Below are 27,447 nucleotides of genomic sequence, written 5' to 3'. Positions count from 1 at the left end.
TTGCACAAATTCACAGACTCTACATTACACGACGTTAAAGGCTCTGAAGTCCTTAAAGATTAAAAGACATAAATCTTGTTAACACTCCCAGAGTGAAAGAGTCATGGGGCATTTTTTTACTCACTGCACAACCCCTGAATTGTCCACTCCCTTGCCTCAACCCCTGGACTACTATACAGAAGCCAGGTTTGAAATTCCTAAGCTTTGCAAGTTCAGTTTTAATTCCATTCCTACAAGGAAGACTTAAAAAACCTTCTCCTGAACATGGGCCAGAGAGAGGATTTTTTTCTCTATGTTAACTACAGTTCAGGTCAGGTATTGGGAGATAGAGATCCTGGGAATAGCTTTTTTGATGTCCTATTCTCTCACTTTTTTTTAATAACCTTTGAAACACAGAATCACAGAGTCACTAAGGTTAGGAAAGACTTCCAAGACCACAGAGTCCAACCTTTGACCAAACACCACCATGTCAACTGGACCATGGGACTAAGGGACATGTGCAGTCATTTCTTGAAATTTTCCAGGGATGGTGACTCTGCCACCTCCCTGGGCAGCCTGTTCCAATAGCTGACAACCCTTTCAATGAAGGAGTTCTTCCTGATGTCCAACCTGAGCCTACCATGCTGAAGCTCGAGACCATTTCCTCTTGTCCTGCTGCTGGTTGCACAGGAGAAGCCAATTCCCACCTGGACACACCCTCCTTTCAGGGAGCTGTAGTGATAAGGTCGCCTCCAGCCTCCTTTTATCCAGACTAAACACCCCCAGATCCCTCAGACACTCCTCACAGGACTCCCTCTCTAAACCCTTGCCCAGCTTTGCTGTCCTTCTTGACATATTTGAGCACCTTGATATCTTGCAGTGAGGGGCCCAAAACTGGACACAGGATTTGAGACAAGACCTCACCAGAGCTGAATAGGGAGGGAAAATCACTGTCCTGATCCTGCTGGCCACACTATTGCTAATACAATCCAGGATGCCACTGGTCCTCTGGGCCACCTGGGCAAAGTGCTGGCTCAAAACTCTGGAGTCCTGAGGATTAACTGCTAGAAAAAGTTTGCACATTTCAGCTTTGTATGATTTAGAGTGAAGTCCTTTCTAGGGAAGGCACTGAAATAAGAGGCAGCTTTGGAGAGATGTCTTAGGTTGCAATGCAGGATGTGACCAAAAGTATGTGTTCTATCCCCATCTGTGGAAACCAGGTGAGTGATTAATCCTTATCTAGGTGGGAAGTATCTTCTGTTAATAGGCCATCCTTAAAAACAGGTGGAGCAGTGCTATTTCTGTTTTCCACAACCCATCCTTCCTCCAGGAAGATATCTGCTGTTAATGGGCCATTGAGTGCCACTGTGTGACTGATAAAATTACATCATCCCACTGGGAGATGCTCCAGCCAGGGGGAGGAGCCAAGCCTTTCCTGTCTAGATAAAAATTGAGTTTTGGGACATCAGAGTGGCCTTTTTCCACTGGATTCCAGAGGAAAACTAGACCCTTCTACATAATCTCTGGACCTTCAGAGGGAAACCGCACCTTCTACAGGAGCACTGATTCAGCTGAACCACATCTGCCACTGCAGACGGACTGTAGCCACCATTTAATGGGACTGCTACCAACACCCTGACTGACTGACAGGGTGTCAGGCTGTATTCTGACTCTGTCAGTGTTTTGGGATTGTTCTTTGCAATACTGTATTTCTATTTTAATTTTCCTAGTAAAGAACTATTCCTATTCCCACATCTTTGCCTGAGAGCCCCTTAATTTCAAAACTATAATACTTTGGAGGGAAGGGGTTTACATTCTCCATTTCAAGAGATGCTCCTGTCTTTCTTAGCAGACACCTGCTTTTCAAACCAAGGCAAGAAGACCCAAAGGCTTCTCCCCAGGGTTTGCTCTGCCTGTGAGGTGGGTCTGCAGTGCACAGTGGACAGCTGGGTGTGTGAGGTGCCCCTGTACCTGGTAGAGCTCTATCCTCTGCTCTGAGACGCGGGCCTTGGTGTTCTGCAGGCGGAAGACCCTGAACTCAGCCTTCACCAGGTTGGAGGCGTTCTTCTCCATGGCCGAGACGTCGAACCTGACGATTCGGAAGTACAGGCTGTAATAGTTGGGCGGGATGGCATCTGCAAGAAAGCAGGGGCAGCTCATTACTCTTCCTGATGATACAACACGCTGTTCCTTCAAACATTTTAATATAAGACAGCCTCAGGCAAATATCTGAAGCGTGGTTCAGTTTCCAATGGTCAGTTTAGTACTATTAACAATTTAATAAAAATTAAGATAATCTACCTGATGTGTTTTTTGTAAGATTTTCATATTAACAGAGATTAACAACTATTTTCAACTCTATTTCAGGTCATGCATTTAAACCTGCCCTCTTTCAACCTACTGGGGGAAAATCCTGAATACTGATGAATTGAGAAAAAAACACAGCAGTTGGTACATGGTAAATGCCTTCAGGCTTACAGAGTGTTCACAGGGATCTGCTAAAACATCAAATAACAGCAGCTCATCTGATCTATGTGTTCTCTGAAACCCACTTTCCCTCAGAATATGGACCATCAATTAGCCAGCTTCAGATTTTATTCCATAGCTAGTTATTAAAGGATATTTTTGGAACAAAATAGTCATTCTGATTATAGTGATGAGGGCTAGAAGTGAAAAGGAAGAAAAAACAAAGGGAAAAAGCAAGAGGACAGTAGACACTGCAAAAAGGATTACATGAATTTTGACCACTTGGAAGCAATTAAAAGCCATAAACATAACCACCCTTTAATATATACTGGGGAAAAGCAGAAAAAAAGCTCCAGAAAAATGGCCTCGAGTCTTCAACAGCAGCATTAGAGATCTCAGTTTTTGTTTCAAAACAATGTTTCTCCTTTTCCCAGTGGTAAACCCTGACTAAGGGTAAGCAGCAAGGCAGTTTTGCACAAACCAGGTAACCCTAAGGGGTTCAGTTATTATCTGAGGCCTTTCCACATTGTCCAAAGCAGCAGTACCAGGAGAAATCTGCCTGCAGCACTCCTGCCAGACACCCAAACTCACCAGAGAGGAGAGAGGGGAAGAGAGTGGAAGGACACAAGATCATACTCCTCAGAGAGGAGATGAAATGCCTGATAAAAATCCCTGTTCAAATCAAGGGAATGGTTTCTTCTTCTCTTACTGTGAAAACTGAAGTGGATAAATTAAAAAAAAAAAGGAAAATTGTATTTGGGGGCTGGGGAGGTATTTTCAGCTGAGGAAGCACAGGTGTTCTCACAGTTACACATTTAATACTTGTTCTAGCTCTTCGGATAAGTTCAAACTGACTACTTAATAAATGCAGCTATGAGAAAATCTTTGATGATAAAGAAATAATCTCAGCCTCAACTGTAGATGCATTGTAAGTGAGAGATGACAAGTTCTCAAAATATTTCAAAACAATCCTCTGAAAGAGTACTCCCCAAAGCAGACCCTCAGTATGATCAAACAGGTACAACTATGTACAGGAAGCCCCAGACTTCCTTATAATTCCATTTAATTAAAAAAAAAAAAAAAAAAAAAAAAAAAAAAGTTCTCAGATTTTCACATCTGCAGTGCTTGAAAATAACCCTCCAGGCACCATAATCACTGTTCTTGGCTACCATGCTTATTGACAGGAAACTGCTACAATCTCACAGTGAGAACTCAAAGGCAAACGGATGCAAATTACTCCTACACCAAAGCCACTCCTCTCTCCCACCAGCAACACATCAGTGCTGGAGTCTCCCAAAATACCAAAGGAAGGGCTGCTGAGAAAGGCTTAAATGTGTGCAACTACAATGCTGACACATTTTGCAAATTCTTATAAAAGCTACTTGGTTTGGAGATTACATCCTCCTTTAAGAGAGAAACAATATCTCCAGTTTATTTTTCTTGCTGTAGGAAACTCCGAGGCTACTACTTGTTCTTCAGCCAAACCTAATCCTACTAGGAATATAATTTGGCATAATAATATGTATATATAAGATTGATGCTTCCAGGATGAGTTGTAAGTTGTCCTTCCCTGTCATTTGTTTGAGGCATCAACCTACCATTTTGTTCACTGTGGACAAGCCAAAGTAGCAGCCATTCACTGGCCCTGGCACAGACAAGTCCTGCTCATCTTGACTTTATTTTAGATTGAAAAGCTCTATTTAACTGTCAGTTTGGTTTATATTTAGCTCCATATTCCTAGAACTTTCTTGGGCTATATTTGTAGGCCTTCTTTCCAGTTTCTTTGTTTTAGGTAGTGTATATTACAAATCTCTGAGTATGTATCTGAGTGGATACTCCTGAGCCATCCCTGCATTTACATTTTTTCTCTCTCTTATATATAAGGAAGACAGAGAATTAATACTTTTTCAGTGTGCCTGTTTTTGTGTTCACATATATGCATTTGTCTACACTGCAAACAAGTATTTACCTTCCACTGGAAGGCAGGCATGAGAAAACTCTGTGAGTAAGCAGGAATTCTTGTCTCACAGAAGTTTCATCCCTCTTGTAAGACAGTTTTACATCTTTATGTGCATAATCTCACATAAGAAATTTGATTTCTTTACTCTATCATTCATGACAGAATCCACAGGAAGTCAACTGAGGAAAAGGCATTATTCATGGACTGATAAAAAAAGAAGGAAGGGCTGACTGCACAATTGGGGTTTATGTGAAAATTAATCAACATGAAGTCTGAGAAATGAGACTTGCAACTCTCTTTAAAGGGACTGTAAGAACCCTACGGAGTCTACAAGGTTTTGGATTAGCCTTTAAGTGATCTCAGATGCTGCAATTTATCTCTCTTTGTGACTCCACCTTAACCTGACAGTTGCATCAATTCAGATTCAGTTGGATACCTCTGCACTCCCCTCTGGTTTTGGCTGCCTCCATGACTCCAGCAGACACCAGGATGACTCTGACCAAACCAGTCTGCAAACACAGTTACCCTGCTGCAGACTAGACCTCTGAAGTATTCTTTGAACTATTATCATTAATGAGTGGAATTAAATCAGCATGTTTCCTGTAGCTAGGAAAACACAGATTTCTTTTGTGTTGGTGGGAGAGAGAATAGTAAATGCAATGAAAGGTTCCATTTTTATCATTTCTAAATTACTCATTAAATCGACCCTCAAAAAAACCTGAAGACTTCCAGCTGCAATAATCACAATCACAACCATCACAGCTGAGTTGCACAACACAGCTGGAGAAGGTGAAGGCAGCATCCATCCTCCTCCTCCTCCCTTCAGGCTGCTGAACACTGAGCATCACAAGTTTACTCTTTTGGGGTTTTTTTGGTTTTTTTTTCTTTCTGTCTTGAACATCATCAGCTGCTTTACACGGGGCGGTCCAAACTGCCAGGTTAAAAGGTACTCTGCTATGTGAGTGATTAAGTGCATAAGCACACTGTGGTTTCTTCTGCCTCTTACTGACTTTGTTCAATGTCCAGCATCCTCCAGGCTTCTGTGCCAGCAACCTGGACAGAGAGCAGCTCTGCTCTGACAAAGCAGAAAAGCACCAATGGGAGGGGTGAGAGACCCATCCCAACATAATCTTCAGTATAGCTCCAGGTTGGAACTCTGTCAATGAGAGAGACTGAACACATTTCTCTGACCAGCCATCCGAAACAGCACACAGGCCCCCAGGGGCACCTGGAAGTTTGTTTCATGCTGAAGATTACTCCCCAAATCAGGAATAACCTGCATAAAAGGATGACACTTCTGCCTTGCACAGTTCTGTCTGATGAGCTGCATTTCCACAGCTTTCCTCACAAGTACTGCATGTACTGACATTTCAGGAGAAACAAAACACTCTGTTTGACACAGCTCTTCTGAGAGCTGAGCTTTCCTTCTGGCGAGGAAAAAGACCTAAATTCAATTGTATCCAAATGAGGCTTTTTTTTCCCTCTGAATTTTCATTTCTGCTATTGAAACAAAAAGAAATCAATTACATGCACAGCCCAAGTTAGGAAATGTAAACAACTTTTCTTTTTTCGTTGGAAGAGGCCAGACAGGCCGCCTTCACACATACACCCACACTGGAAAGGCTGAGAGCTTCAATCTAATCCTTCCATCAAGGGCTTGTAATAAATGCTCCAAAGATTTATTTTTATTCCCTTTTGTGTTTATTAAACTTTGGAGGGTTTCTTTTCCTTTTTCTTTTCTTTCTGGTGCTTTGCCCATTCTTTATTATGGCAGCTACAAAACACGGAGTGCCCTTTTCTTCTCGCTCTTTTTTTTTTTCCCCTCCTCATCCTTCTAACTGCAGTACATGAATGACCGTGTAGTAGGCTTTGAAGCAGCACATGCAAATATTTATAAGAGTAGCTTGATTGTTATTAAATGCAGTTGTTATGCTTTCCACGCTCTGGCAAGCTTCCCTAACCTCTCTAACTATTAGGACCATTTAGGCTGTTTAGATTTCAGCTCACTGATAGCAAATTCTATGGTTTTTTTTTTTTTTTTTTCCTTAACAAGCAGCATAACGTGATATCGTTTTCCCTGTGTGTGAATTTCTCTCCCTGCTCAGCTTTGGGGTCCCTGCCAGGAGCTGGGTCAGGCTGCCTCCAAAGACACGGTAAGTGAAGCAGCATGTGCTGGAAGGATGAGCATCTTGTCAGCTGTGACAGCACATCTTTCCAGCAGGATCCCATCCTTCCTGTCAGGCACACTCGGGTCACAAATCCTCTCCTCTTTTCCAGGGAAAGTCTCTCCAAGAAGTTAGAGGCTTGTTTAATGCATCTGGACTCCCCAAAGCCCATAATAATCACTCTGCTTGCCCCTCCTGACCCTGATGTGACTGCAAAATCCTGCTGGAAACTGCCTCTCTGTAATCAATGGAAGCCATAGGTCACATCCAAGAATTGGGACTGGCCCCCAGGGGTAATTCCCTATGACATTAAGCTGTGAGCACATCCATCAGCTGATCGGTGCTCTTGGACTGGACACCTGTGCCATTCCTCTTCAGGCACAGCTTCCAGGCTGCTTGCAGCAAGGTTTTAAAGTCAGACAGTATAAAAGCAGCATGAGAGACTCACTCCAATATTCCAGTTTTTATCTGCAAAGTTACCTCTGAGGTATTACCTCTATCTGTCACCTAGCACTTGCTACTGAGAATGGACTGTGCACTGGAAGTCAGAAAAAACCCACTGGGAACACAGTAGGTTGAAAAAGAATAAATACCCAATTACCAGATTTTGTGACATATTTTTCGCTGTTGAACTACTTGCTATTCCTCTTCTGAAACACATTTAAGATCTATGACAATATATGAAAAGTAAACAACTCCAGGATATTCCAGTTTAAAAAACAGGCACAATGAGGCAAAGAGGGAATTTTCGGGGGACATGTTTATGAAATCATGTGTTCCTTACTTAAAATCTGACAAGGTTCTACTCCTACTTCCTCATTGCTTCACCAAGCCTGAATCAAAATATGACTAGCCAAAGCAATGATCTCAACAGCAAACAGATCTGGTAGTCAGGTTTCCAGTTACCCAAATAATTCATTCCCTCAAGGTATTCCTCATTGCTCTGGAGTTTGATGGACTCTAACATCACTTTTACATAATTGTCTTTTGTACTTTCAAACTCTGTAGTGGTGAAAAACATCCTGCAGTCATCTTTAGGTCAAAATGCAACTGGCATATTAAGGATTCTGAGACACTGTAATTATCCTCTGGAGAATCATAGGATTAAGTTTAAGTTTAGGTTTAAAGTTCTCACAAAGACAAGTAGCAAAATAAACTGAAGTAATTGTTAGTGGTGTAGCAAAGCTGCTGCAAAGGATTCTTTTACAAAACAGGTTTAAGTCCTGGCTTTGTGGGTCACCATAAAGATGCAAACAGAAAGGCATCTTATTACATGCTCCCTTAATTTCTGTCACTTCATCCCTATTGGGACATTGGAGCTGGATGTGAGTTAAAGTGGGCAACAAACCTTGCCTTGGAAAGCTACCATTGCTGTTTTAAGGCTGTAACAGGTCAACACATTTGAATCTTGTTTGTTTTTGTTTTTGTTTTGTTCTTTTGTTTTGGTAGTTGCTTTCCCTGGATTGGGTCAAATCATGTTGCAAGTTTAAACTAAACTGTGTTTAAATGCTGCAGCTGAAACTGACTGCTTTGGGTGTTAATTTGGTATGCAGACCATTGTAAGAAGAGCTGTAATTCTGCTATATCACTGAATTGTCTGATTTAACTGAATCTTATCAGACAGAAAGCCCTCATTTAGATCCTTTTTTCCACTGGACCTGTTCTCTCTGCCACCCTTTCACAATTATTTTCAAGTTACTAATCTTTGTACACTCAGTCCAAAACAGCATTTAGCATAAAAAAATTCATATTAATCACATCAGGCAGAAAGAAGGAAAATATCTATCCTGATTAATCAGTGACAGCTTCTTCTCTCCTCCCTCTCTTATGGGTTCCATAGAAAAATAAAAAACTAGACCAACATCACATATGTTTGTTCACCTCCTATGGAATGCAACACCAGGCTACAGATGATGCCCTAAATGGACCCCTTTTGAAAAAGGTTCCCAGCTATTCCTCCACCCAAAAGGCAAAGGAGAATCAAATTTAATATCAAAGAGAAAAGCTGCAAGAGCATTCTGCTTTACCTGAGATGGCCAAAAGCATGAGACAAAGTCTCCAGGATCCTGTGAATGACAGGCAGGCACTGCTGCCTCACACAATCCTGCTGCAAGGGAAAGGGGGCTTGAGGTGGGTGCAGCCTGCCACAGAAACAAACCTGCCCCCATCACTGCTCATTACAGGGAAGATTGGAAAATGTGGATGTGTTTCAACAATGGGAGAAAAATACTTAAGGAAAACATACATAGTTCTTCCAGACAAGCTACACAATTCACTTGGTAGGAAATCATGTCTGGAGCAAAAAGATAACACCTGTGGAACACACAGGAAGACACCTGCAACTAAGGACTACAGACTGCATGTATGAGTTTACATCTTCAGATGTATGGTAAGGAAAACCAGAGACTGCAAAAACTTGTAACTACTTCACCACCACCACAGGGCAGTCCTGAGGCAACTACAAGACACAATCCTGGCCCTTAACAAAGTCTCCTTTTCTGAGAACATGTTCTGTTGAGTGAATTCCTTATGGAAAGTGCACTTTTCTTCTGCAACTCTGAAGAAAGCAAAGGCTACCCACAAGACCATTTCTGCTATAAAGCAAAGCTCTCTGAGTATTAACTTCTAGAAGAATCTGAATAAACACAGCCTCTCAAATCAACTGGATCCAAACTTCTGAAGCTGGAGGAGAATCAAAAGCTTGTTGAAATCACTGAAGCCTCTGGCTAAGATGAAAGGGGAAACTGTCCAGTTCCTTTCAGGAACACAAAACCAGAACTCCAACCCAGGCACATTTGGTGAGACCACTCCCAAATACCCCTATTTCTTAAAAAAAGAGCATGGAATTCCTACCCTCTAGCACACACAGTACTGCCCCATGCCTGATATTTCTTTTCCCTATCTGGAGTAGATGGAAGGGAGTAAACCAGCCCTTCATAACACCTGCATGGTGCTCAACAATTTCTGCCCCTGCCTTTATGACGGCTTGAATGTGAATTTCCTGAAGAGAAATTCCACCATGTGAACTCACCAGACCCTCCTCTCTCTGCCTACCTTCAAGGCTTTCCAGGCTGCTGGCTTGTTTTTCCACATCCAACCTGAAACACAGGGGCTGGGTAATGCAAACAATACTGAAAAATCACAAGAGAGCTGTTCTCAGCTGTTCTGAATTTTGAGCTATGCTTAATTGGGGTAACTTAATTACTTGGGATTATTTTGGAGAGCAGCAAATGCCGAGTTTTCCATTCCAGACCATCTTTCACAGACATAAATCTCCAGGCATTTTAGGAAGTCTGAAAGGTCTGACCTAAATTCTCCTCAAAGTCCTCTTTACACATCACCTGCCATGTGAAGCAGCCAGAGAGAATGTAAACACAAACCCTACTACTATCTTTGTTTCTCAACAAAGGAGTCTTAATCTTGTAGCAGGTTAAAACATACAGAGTAAAGGTACAGCACAACCACTCACTCTCTCACACACATACCCCCTCTAATCTCACTGCTGTGAATGCACAACTGCAATTTTAATAGTGAGAAGGAAAAACACATCTTCAGATGTGTCCTGCACTGGATGCCAGCACAGCAAGGACATGACCATGCATTCCCAAGAGAGGCTGATCCTTTTCTCCAGGGAAGGTTCACAATAAGCTAACAGGAAAGCTGCTGTGTCTGTCAACAGGCATCAGAACAAGTTATAAAAGACACCAAAGCCTCTCCAAAACCTGAGTAAAGTTCTGGTCCCACTGAAGTCATTGACCAAACATTCCCAACATTTTCAAAAGGGCCAGGAATTTATCTCCACAACTGCAAGCACAGAGAAGATTTGCAGTACAAGGAAACTGTCTCCAGCCTCTCTGTGAACTCATCTGCCAACAAAAGGCCCTTCAGCTTTTAGCAGTTATTTTGTGAACATTCAGGGAAGAAGAACTCCTTTCAAATCCACATCAGGATCCTTTGAATGAAATCCCAGGTTATCATGTATCACCACTGAAATCAAATATGTAATAGATGTGTGTTGTGTTTGGAAACGTCTCAGGTATGTACTTCACTATTCTACTTACACTGGAATGCAAGAAAAATACTCCTAGTGTCTTTCATCTCTCTCCATGAAAGGCTGCTCCTCTTTCAGCTAGGAATCATAAGGAAGAATTGCAAGTACAATTGCCTATCTCATCTTAAAAAAAAAAAAAAAAGAGGAAAGAAAGGTGGGGCAAAAAGAAAAAGCTCACCAGGGAACACAAACCTTTCTCACAGGCAGAGTGAGACTTGACTTGCTGGCACAGTTCAGCTGAGGTTATATGGCTGCAATGACCTCAGTGAGTGAAAACAGAGCAAACCAACCTTCCCCTGCTCACAGGACTGACCAACAGTCTTCCCTGTAACAAAGATCTTTTTTCTCTTCCATTTCCAGATCTCCTTCTGCTTGCATGCTACTGCAGTGATACCTTCATTAACGAGGGACCTCTCTGCTGGCAGGAGAGGAGGCAGGCAAGATCACAACCCAGCTCACTGCTGAGCATCCCACTGCTTTACACTGGCATTGGGATGCTGACTGCAGTGCCTAAACCCCCTAAGCAGCCATCAATACTCCAAACTTCTCCCCAAACTCAAGTCATCTTAAACAGATTTTATCTAACAAAAACATTTTACTTTCTCAACGGCAGATTAGGTGTAAGGTTTGATTTATGTGTGTGTATTTGAGAAAATCTATGTGTGTTTATTTTTTAAATCCTTCCTCTTCCTGACACCTTTCTGATGAATCTCACTTGCACTCACAGTCCTAACAGCAGGATCCAGACTGGTTTCACCATGTTACCACAGTGCCATTTTACTAATGAACTATATTTTAAAAACATTCTTTATTCAGACATACTTCTACTGAATCCCTCAGATTCACACACACAAAAAAATTACTTGTGTTATAAATCTATCTTCCCTGTCAGTGAGGAGCTTGGCATGCCTGCACACAGCTCTGCATCCTCCTCTCAGCTCCGGGATTTCCACAGGCACGAGGCCAAGGCAGCAGCATCCTGCTGCCCTGGGGGACCTGCCATCCAGGGAAAGCTAAGAAAGCTGCCCTCCCTCAGCACTGCCCAAGGCACAGAAGTCAACCAGCCCACAGGGTCAGGATGTTCACAAGAGCCACGGGGTGTTGGGGATGTCCTACAGGGCCAGCCCAGCCAGGTGTCCCCAGAGCTGAGGGAAGCAGCTCCAGTGAGGATTGTGTCTGAGCCTGATCCTTGGAGAGAAGCACAGGCATATCCTCTCACTGCTAGAAACCAGGCTGCCCTCCCCAAGGAGATGGACTCAGCCTTCCTTTAGGGTGAGCTGTGCTCACCCATCGTGTCTGTCTGTAAAGCCAGGCTGCTGCACCCTGACAGCAAACACGCTCCTCACAGGCTCCAACCTGTGCCTTTAGTGCTGGGTGACTGCAGCTGCCTTTCAAGCCTGGGAATGCCATCTCCACTTTCATCTTCTGCACAGAAGGGCTCCTAATCACAAGCTTTGTTACGAAATCCACCAGGATGGCAGGAAATCTCTTGGGTATGTCCTAAGGATTATATTATACCAGGGCAATGCAACTGTACAAAAATCTATTTTAGAAAAAATGTACTGCTGCAGAACAAAGCTGAACTGGTAAGAAAGAAACAGAACTGGAAAACATTCCGAATTATTTAAAGAACTAAGAAAACTTTCCCCAAATCCAATTTTCTCCAACAGTGTCACAACAACCACAAAGCCGTCATACATGACAAACACAGTGGTGTTGAAATCAAAGAAATGGCAGCAAAAAAGACATTCTCAGGCTATTTCACAATTCACTTTAAGCTGCTGTGTTTGTGTGCCTCTCTACCTTAGCACAGAATAATCCAAATATCACTTCTCTTGTTCTCAAGTCCAGTGTTTTATTTCTCCTCTTACACATCCGCAGGGCGATTCAATCAGCTGGAATTCCATGTATAGGATAAAAGTGGTAAAACCAGTCTGAATATTTAGCACAGGAACAGGGCAAGAAGCCTATCACTCTGCTTCAGAGGAAGAGCATAGGCACTGAGGAGTCCTCTCCAAGTCATCCTGTGAGCTTTTTATGCACCAAGGATTTCCTGCCTCAGGGTCTGTAGCACTGAGGGAGCACAGGTTGAACCCAGCCCCCGTGATGCTCCCCAGACTGAGGAGAGCCTACAGGACCAAGCCCTCCATGCAGCTCACACTGGGAATGGGATTTTTGTTACTGCCTTCCCAACCCACCCAACCTGTGTTTTGGAAAGGACTCCTGTGAGCAGGAGCAGGTAATAATAGCTTTCCTGACTGTGCTGTTGGTGGCCTTGCAGCTCACACTCCTGGTAGAGAGATGAAAATGAGCATCAGGTTCTGCAGAGATTGCTCATTCCACTCTTCTCAAATTGGCCTGTGGACAGCCACCTCCTACTAACACTCTCCAGGCCCCCCCAGCCTGGATTACATCCCAGGCTAGACATCATCCAGCCTCCCCTGTTTTTTTTTGTTTTAGTATGGGAAGAGAGCAGAGTTTCAACTGGCAGAAGTTGGTCAAGGCAGCTGGTTAACCTTGCACAGAGATTAAATTAAACAGAGCATCCTGCAGAACCCAGCAGGGCAGCAGCCTTTACTCAGTCATGGATGACTACTGAGTAAGAGTACACATAAACCAAGATGTCCTAAGTTACTTTTCCTTTTAAGATGGCCCTAGAGAGAGTAGTCTTCTATCTGTGTAAAAAAAACACAGTTTTTAGGTGCACATCTGTCATTCATCACATTTGGTGGTAGCTCTTTTACTTTTGCTGCCTCATCTCACTTGGAGCTCTCCCACCATTTCATTCCTTTAAACCACTCAGGCATTTTCCCTCTTCAATTAGTCCCTTAAAACTTTCCTTCCTCTTTAAGCCTATTCTTTCATTAGTGCATTCTGTGGTGCTCTCTAAGGAGAACAAAATGAAATAAACCTCTTTCCTCCCAAAATTACACTGTCATGTTCTGAACAACTTGCAAGAAACCAAGCCAAGGCACAGACTGATAATGAAGGTAACACCATCAGGTTTCACCCTCTTCTGGAAGAGGAAGAAAGTAAAATTGAATATACAGCCATAAACCATAGGAAATTAAATAGGTCTCTGCAAATGAAAGTTGCCTGCGAAAATAGTTTCCAGGTCTATGGTTTTAATTACTACATAAATGAATGGAAAACAGGATTAAGGAATTTGCACAATTGTTACACATCATATTTGGAATCACAGCCTTTTTTTTTTAGCTACAATACCATGAAGGCCTAACTCAATGAAGTCCAACTGAATTAGATCCAATTTCTCCTTGATACTTAGCTTGGTAGACAAAAATCTGAACTAATTCTTCAGTAGCACTCCTGTGAGACTGAAACATGCAATATCAGGGTGATTTTGCAAAGCTTCCTCACTTATACTCAGGCTCTGGATTTTATGATTTGCACCTATTAAAAATGTCTATGACTTCCAGTTTTCCAGCTTTGTTCATTTACTAACTGTTTTTAAACAAGACTTCAAGCATCAGTTGAACCATGGACCATGATCCCCTCTACAAAAGCCCTCTAAGTTGATAAAACCATCTAGGAATCAAGCAAAGCATGCAGAACAGCAGAAGTGTCAGAACTGCTCTTGCGCCCTTTCAAGAATCCATTCATGTTTGCAAACACAAAAGCTTGGTGCCTTTCATTCAGAGCTAGAGTAAGCCTTTCTTTTTCCTTCCCTCTTTTCCCTGTTTTCTTCTTACTGCAGTGCACGTTGATTTTAGCATGAACAAACTGCCCATGAGTGGCTGCTCTTCACACATTTTCATGTCAGTCAGTCAGTTACCCAGGGAGAATTTAGCATGCCCTATCAGTTCAGTCAAGCATTTCTTCCACAAGCTTAAAATCCCCCTAACTCCCTTCTCCTTCACAGGCTTGCTCCTCATCTCCAGCTGAAATGAAATTCAGTAAATATTACACTTGCAAGGGAACAGGTCTGGAATGTGAAGCATCTAGAGTTCAGCAGAGTCTCTTCTTGGCATCCCATATGTACCTTGTTGCCCAGTGCCAAACAGCATTTGACTGGCTTAATTCCATTTAAATTAAGATACTGAATCCCACAACTGTGCAAACCTCTTAAAAATCAAAACCATAGTTAAGAGAAATGTCCTCTAAGAAATGCCTCTAAGAGAAGGTAAGAGTGCTACCTGCCTTCTTAGAGTCCCTGAAAAGAGTAGCATCTCAAATAGACCCTTCCATCTAGAATATACACTTATATTTTTGTTATCATCCTTCACAAATTAAAGACAAGAGAAAGAAGATAATGGCTGGTTTGTCATGCTCTGTCCTCCAGGATCCTTGCCTGTCACACTATGAACTGCACAACAGCAAGGACCAACATGGGCAAACTTCTGTCATTCCATAACACTGAGAGCCAGCTGATATTGAAGAGTAAGAACAGTCACAAAGCAACAATTAAGTTCAAATTCTTTATAATCAAGCCTCATTGATTGGCACCATGTAGCATAGCTTGGCAAGGATGAACTCCCAGGATTTCTCACCTTCTAACCCAGGGCTGTGTCCATACAGGCTCAGTCTTGACTAATGCTAACTTCTAAGTGTTCTCTGTTCAGAACTGCAAGACCCCCTAAGGCTGGAAGAGCTCTTCTGAATTTAACATTTTCTTGTACTAATTAACTTATGGATTAGATGCTTTGTGTCAGCACAAGTTAGAAAGAGACAGCACTCCCAGCTTCTCTCCCATGGGAATGCAATGGCTGGCCATCCCAACAGGTACTAGCACTGAATGGTATAACTTTAATTTGGCTACAGGTCTGCTTGACCTTGAGGCAGAAGGTTATGCCTTGTTAACCTAATCCTCAGAAGCCTTGGACCAAAATGCCTCCCGAAATTTGAAGTAGAAACAAACAAAATGCCTTTGAATCTGAAAAGACACCAGTATTCATCACAGACATTTATGCAAGAACCTCTGACTAGTAGCAAGGTGTGGGAAGACCACATCTTCTCAGACCCTCTTGTTCCAACCTGAGCTTTTCTTTTATTTCAATGCTGGAAATGTTCTAGATACTTATGCCTAAAAATGTTTTATTTCAACAGTCTGCTTTTTACACAAACCCACCTCTTTCCAGTTTGATCTAAACTGTGGTCTTCAGTCTCTGCTGGTCCAAGCACAGTAAAAGTGAGTAAATAATGGTCTTTCTGAGCAAGTGAAAGCCCCCCCCACCAGATTCCTCCTGAACAAGAATACAGTTTAAAAAAAATCTAAAAAAATTTTAAAACTTATTGCCAGAAAAGCAAGGGAAAAAAATAAAGAAACAAAAAAGAAGGAAAAGTAAGGAGGGAAGAAAATAAGTTTAAAAAAAAGAGACTGTTTTTCTGAATAATTTCAAGTTAACATAGTAAGATGTCCTAGACAGTTTTCTGAGTCTTAAAACCATCCCATTTCAAATGTTGGTTTATGTAAATCTGGAAAGTTGCCTTGTCTGGAGTAAAATCATATACAGATTGAAAGAGGATTAAGGTTTTTTTTTTTTTGTTACAATATGTGGAGTTTTTGTATTTTAACCTTCTAGTGTCTGAGATGGAAGAGAATTGGGAGAGCTGGGAATAAGGAGAATGGGGAAAGGTATGGTTCACTGCAGGTATGGACTCTCTTTATGCACTGCACAAGGTAACTCAGGGCATCACAGCCAGGAAAATGTCATTTTACAGCACAGCCCTCCTCGTGACAGGTTAACACACGAGGAAATCCAGAAATTCGGATCATAGTGGGCACTCAGTTCTTGTCTGTGCTATTCATAGCCGAGTGTTCAGGTTTACAAGGCTAGACTGGCTTTCCTGTGTCCAAATAAAACAGCCAGATTGATCCAGTTGGATTTTCCAAGGCACAAGATAACGTCTTTCCCCGAAACACTACAAATACCAAGCAGCCCGAGCCGCCGTCTGCCCCAGAGCCATCTGCAGAGAGCTGGCTTTGGGACAGGCACCACCACAATGAGCTCCTGACTCCTTGGGGAGGGAAAAGGAATGGTAACAGAACTGTGGAGCAGGACAGCTGTGCCCCAGAGGTCCCTGAGTGACAGGGACAGGGACCAGGACCATGGAGCTACACCCCAGCTCAACAACAGATTGCTTACTGTCTCCTGTTTCAATGACAGGTTTTGCTCAATCAGTTTCAACTCTTTGCCTCCACTTGAAGTTTCATCTATTTTCTTTTAAATCTTTATAGTAATACCCCCAAAAATTTGCTTCATGTTGGCAAGCAACTTTACTTTCTGCTTTTTTTGGGTGTGCATAAATGTTTGAGACAAAATTTTCTAGAGAAAAAGGCGTGCATGCAAACAGACACACTTAAATGCACATGAAGAAACAAAAAATATAAAAGAATATGTTTCAGACTAACAAAATTACATCCAACTAAATATTAGAAAAAGATGTTCTGACCATTTATGATTCAGAAGAATCCAAAACTAACGCAGACTCCAGACAGAGATCACATTCAGTGAAAGAGCTCCACAAATTGCATCATACAACACCATGACTGTGATAATGAATATGGATAGCAACTACAGGGTCAATGTCTGCATTTCTTAAGGTTCAAAACAGACTAAGAATGCTTCAGCAGCTTCTTGGAATAAGCTGAAGAATGATTTGAAAACACATTAGTTCAAAGGAGCATGAAAACTATGGTGGCTCTTCACAGCAAGTTTTAAATTTTCTGCTCTACATGCATTATTAGTCATACTTCCTACTGGTGGGGCTCTGCAGAAGCAGGGCTCCAGAAATAAGCCTTTACTGCTCCAGTCATATGACACTGACACAAATTACACATGGTAAGTTTAAGGATCATATTGAGAGGGAACAAGCACTGGAAAGTGGCTGTGAAAACAGGGAACTGTCCCAGGAGTTTGGTGTCCAGTTGGGTGTTTTGTCTGAAGTACTGGTTGCATACCCTGGAGGCAGAGTCCTCCTCAACATTGATACAAAGGAACAGGTGACAATGAAATATCACACCTGCTTATAAAAATATAAAATGCTAGGACTATTCTAGCTCTCCTCAACCCAAGGCTGATCCTCCATCAAAAGGAAAAGTTCCACATTTCAGAGATTAATTCCTTCCTTCAGAAGGAATTTGTCTTCAAAATGCACAAGAATTAGGTGACACCTTTGTCCTGGCTCTATATTCTTGATGCACAGGTACCACCAGCACCTCAGGATCACAGATACAAATCAGAAGCATGTGGGACACCAGCTAACCACCCTACAGTCACACCAAGCAACAAAGAACAATTTCTTGCCATTTTAAAATTTACAGAACAATAAGATATTTTACATACACAAAAGTATTACTAGAATGCACAAAATAATAATAAAAATTTAAATCACTGTGAAAAAAAGTTTTAAAAAATTATTCAACTGCAAGGGTTAATGGTGTACTGCAGATAAACAAGTTCTCAGTGCATCACTGCAGCAAAAGTAATGTGCTGTCAGACTGCAAGAAAAACTGAAGTAATTTACTGCAGAAATTAACTGGGATCACACACACATACAAAATATTTCCTTTCTATCTCTTTTCAATAGGATAGTGTCAAAATGGAGAGAAGTCAGGGCTAAGCAAGGAGATCCAATGGCTCCAGAGTGTCATGAAACAAAACAAAGACCAAATAGTTCATTTTGGAAATGTTATGGAAGTGCTAATCTAAGGATTAGGTGAATAGCACCTATGTATGATAAAGCACACCTCCAGCTAATCTGTGACACCACTTGCCTAAAGCACTGCAAATACATAATGCCTCTTTCTTCCTTGCCAGCTACCCCAAGGGTGGAGGGAAGGGCACCTGGATACAGCAAGGGAGCCACTGAGACTTGAAGCAAAAAACAAGAGGGGAAATGTAAAAATGGATCGGCTCACGTGCAAAGTAACATAATCCATGGCATCAAATACAGGCCACTGGAAAAAATAATGCTTGAAAATCTCTATTAATCAGAAAAGATGAAATACCACTGTCCTGGAGACCAGGGCAGAGTACTGTGCTAGCACGAAACTTGAGTAGTCCCTATTCAAAGAACAAAAGTCCAAGGAATGTAGAAAATTGTTTCTTGTAAATATCAGTTGTATGCTCTGGGATAGCAAACCTAGCCAACATTGTAGACTGAGTCAGAAAGATGATCCAGCCTTATTTTGATTTCTTGAAAAGAGTATGGGAAAGTTACTTTTTAATTCATTCAGTTATTTCAAAAGAAAGGCCTGAGAGAAAATGCTTGGAAGTTGTTTTCTCCATTCTTTTCATAGCTTCCATTTTTTTGAAAGGGCATCAAATCCTAATTCCATCTGAAAAAAAAGGAATCAAAATAATGTGAAATGGGGAGAGTCACAGCAGAGCTCTATTCTTCTCAGCTGATGGCCTCCTGTAGGCACTTGAGTAAAAGATACTGCAGAATAGTACAGAATACAGGGAATGTACTGTACATACTACAGGTATTACTCACCATTCCTCAGGTTGATTTTGAAAACAAAAAAGGTATGATCACTGTTCAAATTTAACAAGTGACTTTAACATACAACCAGCAACTCACTTGGCTGTTCACAAAATATTTCAACCAACTTTGTTTTGCTTCCCCAAGTACATAGCAAGCCACAAACCCATTAAAAGACCAGCTGATGAACCAGGGCCATAGCACAGTGTGAAAAATGACAGACACAGGCCATGATCAGAAGCAGAGATCCAAGCACAGTTTCTCTGACTTACACATTCAATCTCTCTTTTTTTCTACCTTTCTTATGCAAGCAATGCAGCTCTAGTGCACAGCCTTGCGTGCAAGGGACTGTGGACACCTGCACATTTTTCTACAATTACCTAACCTTCTGAAAATACCTGCCACAAATTAACACTACTCAAATTAATACTAGCACTGCTCTTACAATTAAGAAAAGGTAATTTTAAATACAGTGTCAAGCACCAGAAGATTGGAAATGAGCAATCCATGGTATCTATTTAAAAAATAAAATAAAAGGGGAGGTGATGGAAATAAGGAATAGCGAGAAATTAAAAGACAGAACAAGAGTGGAAAAATATTCAAACAAGCAATTTGTTACCACCTGGAAGACAACAAGGAGTTGAGTAACTGCTCACATGGCCTTGTCAGAAGCAATTAGTGTCCAAATAGCCTGAAGTGCCTTCAGGACTGGATAACTTTACAAATAGAGGAGAAACCACAGATGACACTTATCTTGACTTCTGTATGTCAAGCCTGTTGGCAAATGAGGGAAATGGGGTCTAGACAAAAACAGACAGGTAGGTAGGCAGGCTGCAGGGCTGGAAAACTGCCCTGAGCCAGCAGCTATCAGTGGCTCCTAGTTAAAACAGAAGCTCTACCCACCAAGGTGCTGCAGAGGAATGAGATTAGTGAGCTATCAAACACGGACTAATGAGTCAGGGTGCTCAGCCAAAAAGAGATGCTGAGGGTGTTACATAAAAACAGCCCCCAGCTATCCAACAGCTGCCACAGGCAGCAGGGCAGTGATCAATTTTCCACGTTCCTGAGGGATAAAGCCTGAGTAGCTCTGAGCTAAGGCTTGTTCTAGGCATCACAAAAACCTTTAGACAACAAGGGCTGTGCACAGAAAGCTCCCACTGCATTCAGAGTGAGTGGCAGGCTACTAAAACCCTTCCTGTGGGAATGATTTTTACCAATTACACACATAGAGACCAGCTAACATAAAAATTGAACAGTGTCTCTTCGAAGCATTCTGCTTCCTGGGTAATGCACTTGGAAGTCTGCTGCAACTATCCTGAAACTAACTAATAAATCACAACAGCTCCTTAAATTTAAGAGATAAGCCTCATGTTAAAGGAATTTATACCAGGATACTTGACATGTATAATAATGCAAGTATAATGAGTAAATTCTCCATGGTATTAAAACCAAGTTTGCGCTTAAAGCAACACAGTAAATAATTATAACTGATACCCTATTCCCTGATTGTGAATTCCCCAAACTAGGACACTATCTTGCATGACACTTTCCTCCACTGGTGATTCATTATCTTGGGACTGCTTGTTATATTGCTTGAGAAGTTATATTCAGTGTGAAGAGTGATGGCGAAATTTTGTAAAATTACAATGATATGCTTTTTTTTTCCCTTTAGTCTTTGGCATTATTTCATGCTAAACTTTGAACTTGCTCCTTTCATTGATGTGCACTTCAAGTTTAAAGTGAAACAGTCCAGTAGTTGAAGCCAAAAGTTTGACCTCCATTATAGCTGCTGTAATCTTCTGGGAAAATATCCTCTTGACTCTAATTTCTCTTTTCAGACTCACCATGCTGCTGATGAGAAATAATAGTTATTGGAGCTGTTAGGTCAAGATTAATGTCTAGCACTAAAAAAAAAAAAAAAAGCAACTCCAAACCAAAACAAAAAAATAAGACCAGTAGCAGTGAATGAACACATGAAATTTCCCCATTTCTCATGTGTGATCACTTCCTAGATAAGAATTTGGATGAGATGATGAGTACTCTCACATGAAGACATATTTAAGATCACATGAAAATCTCTGGTTTCAAGCACACGTGCCTTTTGCAGTGTAACTGATAATACCACAGAGCATCATTATCTGACTCGTCAGCTTAAATGGGAAGGTCTGTAGGGCTGGGGAAAGTACTGAGATCAACAGTGCCTCACACAACAGGGCCCTGATCTCTCACTGGGACTCCAGCAACTACTGTAATACAAGTATTACAGCATTCTCCACTCTGCCTCAATTGGATAGTGTTGTTAGATGGATGCAGCATGTTTCTATCAAGAAATACTTGGCTGCGCTTCCAGAGGAGTGAAATGATCCCTGTAAATACATGGACAAATTGTGGTTGGCCCTTGGCTCCACACATCAGAAAACCTCTCTGTCAGCAGCTGCAATATGGGGTGAAAGTTGGCTGATGCACTAGAAGGACCAGAATGGGAGCAAAGAAAAGGATCTCTGTTACAGGAGCTGTGGAGAGCCCTGACTCACTAAACATGGGCAGTCACAGCCTCCCCAGCTGGACTGTTCCTACCCATAGATGTTTTACTTAGCACCTCTCAATAACACCAAAGGGGAAAAAAAAAAGTAATATCCATAGTGAACTTCTTTCTCTATTTTTCACTTTTTCCGGCATAGAAGAACAAGACTGCTTTCATGTAGATTTTTTTCCTTTGGTGGCATCAATAAAAGTTTAAGGCTCCTTGTTAAAAGGTTACAAACAACACAGAATGCCATTGCCCTTGAACTAAGAATGCTCATGCCCACCTGCTTAGCTGTCAGTACCCAAAAACACTACCCACTGCTTCACAATGCTAAAAGTAAGATGGATATTTTTGTATTTACTTGAGGTAAACAGAATCTCCAAGCCAGGAGGCTCCCAGGCTCGCAGGAGGTTTCCAAATTCCAGTCAGGGACACAAAATTTGACCAGAAATATTTTGGTGGAGCAAAGAGCATTTGCACAGAACACAAGATGTATTTGCACTTGATGGCAGTGGCTGCTTTTTGTCAAGTCAGCCATCAGTAGTTTCTGCATCCAACTGCAGCATCATGAACTGCAACAATCCAAACTGGAAGTTTGTAAAGCTCACCTCACCATAACCAGACTTGCACAAAAGTGGATGAAACATAGCCTCAAACAAACTGTTTCTTCCACCTCTGAAAGCACATGGGAGCATGGGCAAAGTTGCCCCTTTGTCACCAGTGGTAGGTCAGCTGTGACTTCCAGCCAAGCCATGAACCTCTCACCATCTGCTGACTTCTCTTTAGGTTCATGGGAAAGGCTGAACCAGCAGAGATACAGAGGGATGTGTCACTCAAAAAGGTGGCAAGAGAATCCATGGCATCTGCAGGTACCACTGAAGTGCCTTAGGAAGAAGGCAAGGAAACAGTTACAGATTTAGGCGAGTCAGACTTGGAGGCAAACAAAAGAAAGGCTTCTCCATGGGAGTCACTTTCACACTGGGACCTCTTCTGAAACATGTCTGTGATGAAATCATAAAAGGGGATAGATACTTCCAAACTTCTTCCCAGAGGCTTAAAAGAGAAGCCTTCTTACTTGTGTATTTCTGATAAAGACCCCAGCAATAAAGACCAAGGAATTAAGTTTAATTAGATTTTAGAATAAAACCTGCAACATTTCATTTAATAGAATACCCCAAGAAGTAAAGCATTGGCAGTGTTGCTGACAGCAACTTGTCTGCAGGAGTCCTAAGACAGAATGCAATGCAACACTCAGAGTTCCCAAAAGCAAATACAAAAATCCAAACATAACAAGAAATTTTGGAAAAGGAAAAAAAAAAAGAGAAAAAAATAAGGGGGGGGAATCAGAACATTCCAGCACATCCACATCTAAATATGCTAAACAAAATGGAATAGGATAAACCACAGAGTTATTTTTAACAGAAGAAATTTATGTGGATGATTATACAAAAAGGTCACTTATACCAGGTGAATGGTGATGGTGATCAGACACGTGGGAGCACCCATCCTCCCTTACTAGTATTTTTAATCTATTGCTGTTTATAAGAGCGAGCTGCACTTTCTTCCTTTATGACTTTTTCTCCATACAAGTGGGCCTCACCAGCCAGCTGCTCTAACTGGAAGATCTAACAGTGGCCAGGAAGTTTCAGGAGTGCCTTGCAGAGAGTGGAGATGGAAGCAGGTCCCAGGGCACAGGCTCCATTCCTCCAGCCCCACCTCTGCCAGGAAGAGCTCCTGTTCCCCTGGCAAGCAGCATAGCTGCCTCCTCCTGCTCAGCCAAGGGTCCAGGAACAGCCTTTCCAAACTACTCCCTGGCTGCAGCAGCAAATGAAAGCAAGCTATTTTCAAGAAAAGCACATTGGATTGTCCAGCCCTTTCGCTCTGAGGAGGAAAAAAAAAAAAAAAAAAAAAAAAAAGAAAAAGGAATTATGCAAGAAAAAGTGTAACGAAGGAAAAGCAAAAGAAAACTACATTGGGTTTTTCTTTTATTGAAGAGAAGTCAAGTTTCACAGACTCAAAGTACAGGCAACACATCTTTAAATGATTAAGACAAATACAGCAGACAACAGATGAATGCTAGAGACAGGGGGAAGTGAAAGTTTTAAACCACATTAAAATTGTTCAATCTTTCCTGCTTTGTAATAGCAATTACAATTAAAATGATTTACACCCTGGTGCAGTGCAAATCAGGAACAGAAAAGCACAGAGATTTTAAGCCTCTCCCAGGAAATCTCTGCAGCCACTGAAGTGCCTGCATGCAGGGAACACACACCTGTCTGCCCATGCAAAAGTGCTCAGCTTTCAACTCCTTCCTCTGCTTCTTCACTGCAGCTGGCCCAGGAAGCTCCCTGGGATCTGAAGACCCCTAAAATGCTTCAGGTACTGCATGGGAAATGTGTCTGCTCACTGAGCCCAGAAACAGCTACAGGGATGCACATGGAAGGACCAGAAGCTGCAGCAGACAGGACGGAACAGTACAACAAAACCTGGAGAAACTCATCTGCAGCGCTTCATGTCCAGCTAGCCTCAGATCCTGCTACCATGGAATCATGGCTAACACAGGATAAATGCAGAGTAACCAGTCACTCTCTTTGACAGAGCAACTTGCTAAAAAAAAAAAAATCCAGACTGCTCCATGAAGATACTTGCTAGAGTTAGCTCCAATTTAGTGCTAATGAGTGTATCAACTCCTATTAAATACAGATAACCCTCATGCCAAGGTCCTTTCACTGAGTCACAATTACTAGGATGACTTACCATCCATTATTATTTTTAGCACAAGTGACATTTCTTGATAGGTTAAGACCTCTGGGTGGGGTAGAAGAACACATCCACAAACTACTCTGCACATGGAGCCACCAACTGAGTCAGCAGCTTGGAGGTCTCGCATGGCTTGTGCTATTGAACATGGAAAAGAAGCTCAAAAATATTACTTGCCTTCCAAAATTATGGTTTCTGAGGAGAACTAACCTCACAGCAGAAGTGTGAATCTGCCCCTTGCCTCTCTGAGGGAAGAGCTGCCAATGATGAACTGAACCAACTGGACAGAAGTGCTTATAGAGAAAACTGGACAGGATAATGCACTGACACCCAGCTTGGTGGACAAGTAGAAATGATACACAATTGATAAATAAGACCACACAGGTTAAGAAACTGCCTGGGAACCATAATGAAACCATAAGAATGCCACCCTAAGAAGATAAAGTTAAAAAATGCAACTATATATTAACAAAAAAAAAAAAAAACCAAAAAACTAAAACTAAAGCTAATAGCTGCTGAGAACTACTGTAACATCAGAAAATAAGAACTGCAGATAACAGATGAGAAAAACCAAACGGGCAGACCAGCTCCATGGCCAAGAAACTTAGAGATGAGATTTATTTAAGTACCAAGGAAGCTTAACAGTGATATTTTCATTGCATAAAAACTGTTGAAGTAGAACTACACAAATATGAAATACTCTTCTTTAGATAAAAAAGCCAGGCACGTATAAGATGAACAGACTTTTTTTATTTCAGCAGCAACTCAGAAGGTCTTAAAACAACATTATAAAACAATAAGATTGGATAACTTACATAAGGACTTTTTAAAGAGCTGTCTAGGGAAGAATGTAAACTACTAAAACTAGCTTTCAATAAATCCTAAATACTGAAAAATATATTAAAGATTTGAGGCAGAACATCATTGTTCATACAGAATCCTAAACAGGCAATCTGTGATATCACACACAGCCAGCCTTATACTAACCCCAGTAAAAATATGTGAAGTGTGGGAATGAGCTCAGAGGAACTAAGTGAGTGTAATCCACAGCAGCTCCAGGAAAAGAGATCCCACTGGTCTGCACCTTAGAGAGTGACTACCTATGGGGAGACAGGACAACTATTTTAATATAATGTACTTGGGTAGCTGCAAGACATTTAAACTGGTGCTACATAATGACTTCATTAGGAAACAGGGAACAAACAGGACCAGGGAGTAAATGAATCAAAACCTTGTATTTTCATAAGATTTAAAATACAATGGTAGACAGCAAACCATTATTGAGAGGAAAGCATCTACAAAGGTCCCATTTTACTGTACTCTACTATCTAATATTTTTTAACATCATCTGGAAAGAAACCAAATCATTACTAATCAACTGAAGATTCAATAATGATATGGGTGTGTTAAATAATGAACAAGATGCACCAAAAATAGAGTCACTTGAACCTTGAGTTATCAAGATGTACATGTTTTTCAGTATGGAAATACATCTGTAGGACAGATAAACTGGACCATATTTACAAAGTAGGAGACTCCATCTGATAGTAAGCACCTCTGAAAAAAACTTGGGAGAGACCCCAGTGGGTAATTAACCAAACATGAATTTTAACTTCTCCTAATAGAGCTCCTGGCAAAGCTACTGCCAAAGATAGCTGCATTAACTATGTACAACTGAACTAAAGGAGTCTGCAAGTCCTTAATAATGGCACAGCCACTCTTGAAATACTGTGTCCAATACTGTTGTCCACAGTCTCAGCAGAGTATGAACAAAACAGAGGAGTTTCAGAGAGGAACCATGAGAATAACTGAAAAGGTCAGGAAGTACCTCATGGACTACAGCACCCTTAACTTTAAAGAGATGTGGCTTGATCACAGTCCACAGATGTCAAAGACACTTGAAACTGGATAAAGCAGCCTGTGCCAAGCTCCTGGCTGCTGATGGCAGGGTCTGCCAGCAGCCACACCAGTTTACTCTTAGCCAGTTCTGTTCCCCTCTCCAAAACTTCAGTTTCTGTGGGTACCTACAGAAAGCCCACAGATCTGACAATGGGTCTTCAAAACAGCAAGTGAAGGTTTAAACCAGATTCAAATGCTACAAATTGAAGCTAAACAACTTAAACCACAAAGATACCCATTTTTAGTCCCTGTAATTAATCACTGGAATAATTTACCAAGTGTGCTGTGAGCTCCCTTTCAAAAAGGAAAAAATTCAAACCTCAATGGCCTGAAATATGCAGGTAGAAAGACTGGAAGACCATAATGACAGCTTCCAGCTTTTTTAACCAGTCCATTCTATCACAACTCAAAGCTTCCTAGAGCAGTACCAGTCTCATCCTTTCTGAAGTATGATTACCAACTGCTAATTAGCTATGAGTGTGAACAGACCTGGAAATGTTAGACCCTGAGAAGAACATCTCATCCTCGCTGAGATGAGCATCTCCTTCAGCCAAACAACATACAGGCTCAATCAGAAAGCTGCCTGCAGGTCTGGCTGCCCTTACATTAAGGCACTTTACATCCTATGATATTAAAATATTGCCTTATATTAAACAAGAACCAAACCAAACCCTAAATCAAATGAAATCTCATCCCGCCAGGACAGGAAGTACCACACAGAAAGAATACAAACCAAGATTTTTCCTTTGCTTTTTTTTGAAAATGAAGCAAACACACAACAACTGTAGTGGATGTTGCATCCTTTGAGGCTTTGAGAAGTACACAGCAGTATTACAAATATGACACAAAACAGTGTTCAGGACATTTCTTAACAGAAAAGCAGATTTAAATGCCTCAGTCTCCATCTGAACAAAAGGCTAGGATTCTCTAAGGCTACAAAGAAACCACTCCTTTAGGTGCTGCTTAAAGCCCTGGCCACAGTGACTGTTCTGCTTGCCTAAACAATCACTGCACAGAATCCTGTTTCAACATCACAGGAAAAAATCTGGAGTGACTTTACTAACTTAAATTAAATTGCTCCAGCTCTTCATCCATGCAAATAAAAAAAAATTTTAAAAATGTATCTCAAAAAGTTAACTCATTATTTTGTGAGCTTAGAGACACATCAAGTCAGAGAAGCTTTATGTAAAACCAC

The 27,447-nt window shown here is 41.5% G+C and overlaps 1 protein-coding gene across 1 annotated transcript in view; it reads right to left on the bottom strand.

The window, feature by feature from the left end:
* The window catches only part of TGFB2 (transforming growth factor beta 2), a 57,333-nt gene that overhangs the window by 19,450 nt on the left and 10,436 nt on the right, over nt 1–27,447 (bottom strand). The window contains exon 2 of the mRNA XM_079331929.1: nt 1,951–2,114. Coding sequence (XP_079188055.1) covers nt 1,951–2,114 — 164 coding nt within the window. The remainder of the gene's footprint in view (nt 1–1,950; nt 2,115–27,447) is intronic.

Source organism: Erithacus rubecula (genome assembly GCF_903797595.1).
Source record: "Erithacus rubecula genome assembly, chromosome: 2".
NCBI lineage: Eukaryota > Metazoa > Chordata > Aves > Passeriformes > Muscicapidae > Erithacus > Erithacus rubecula.
This window is presented reverse-complemented; position numbering and strand designations above follow the sequence as displayed.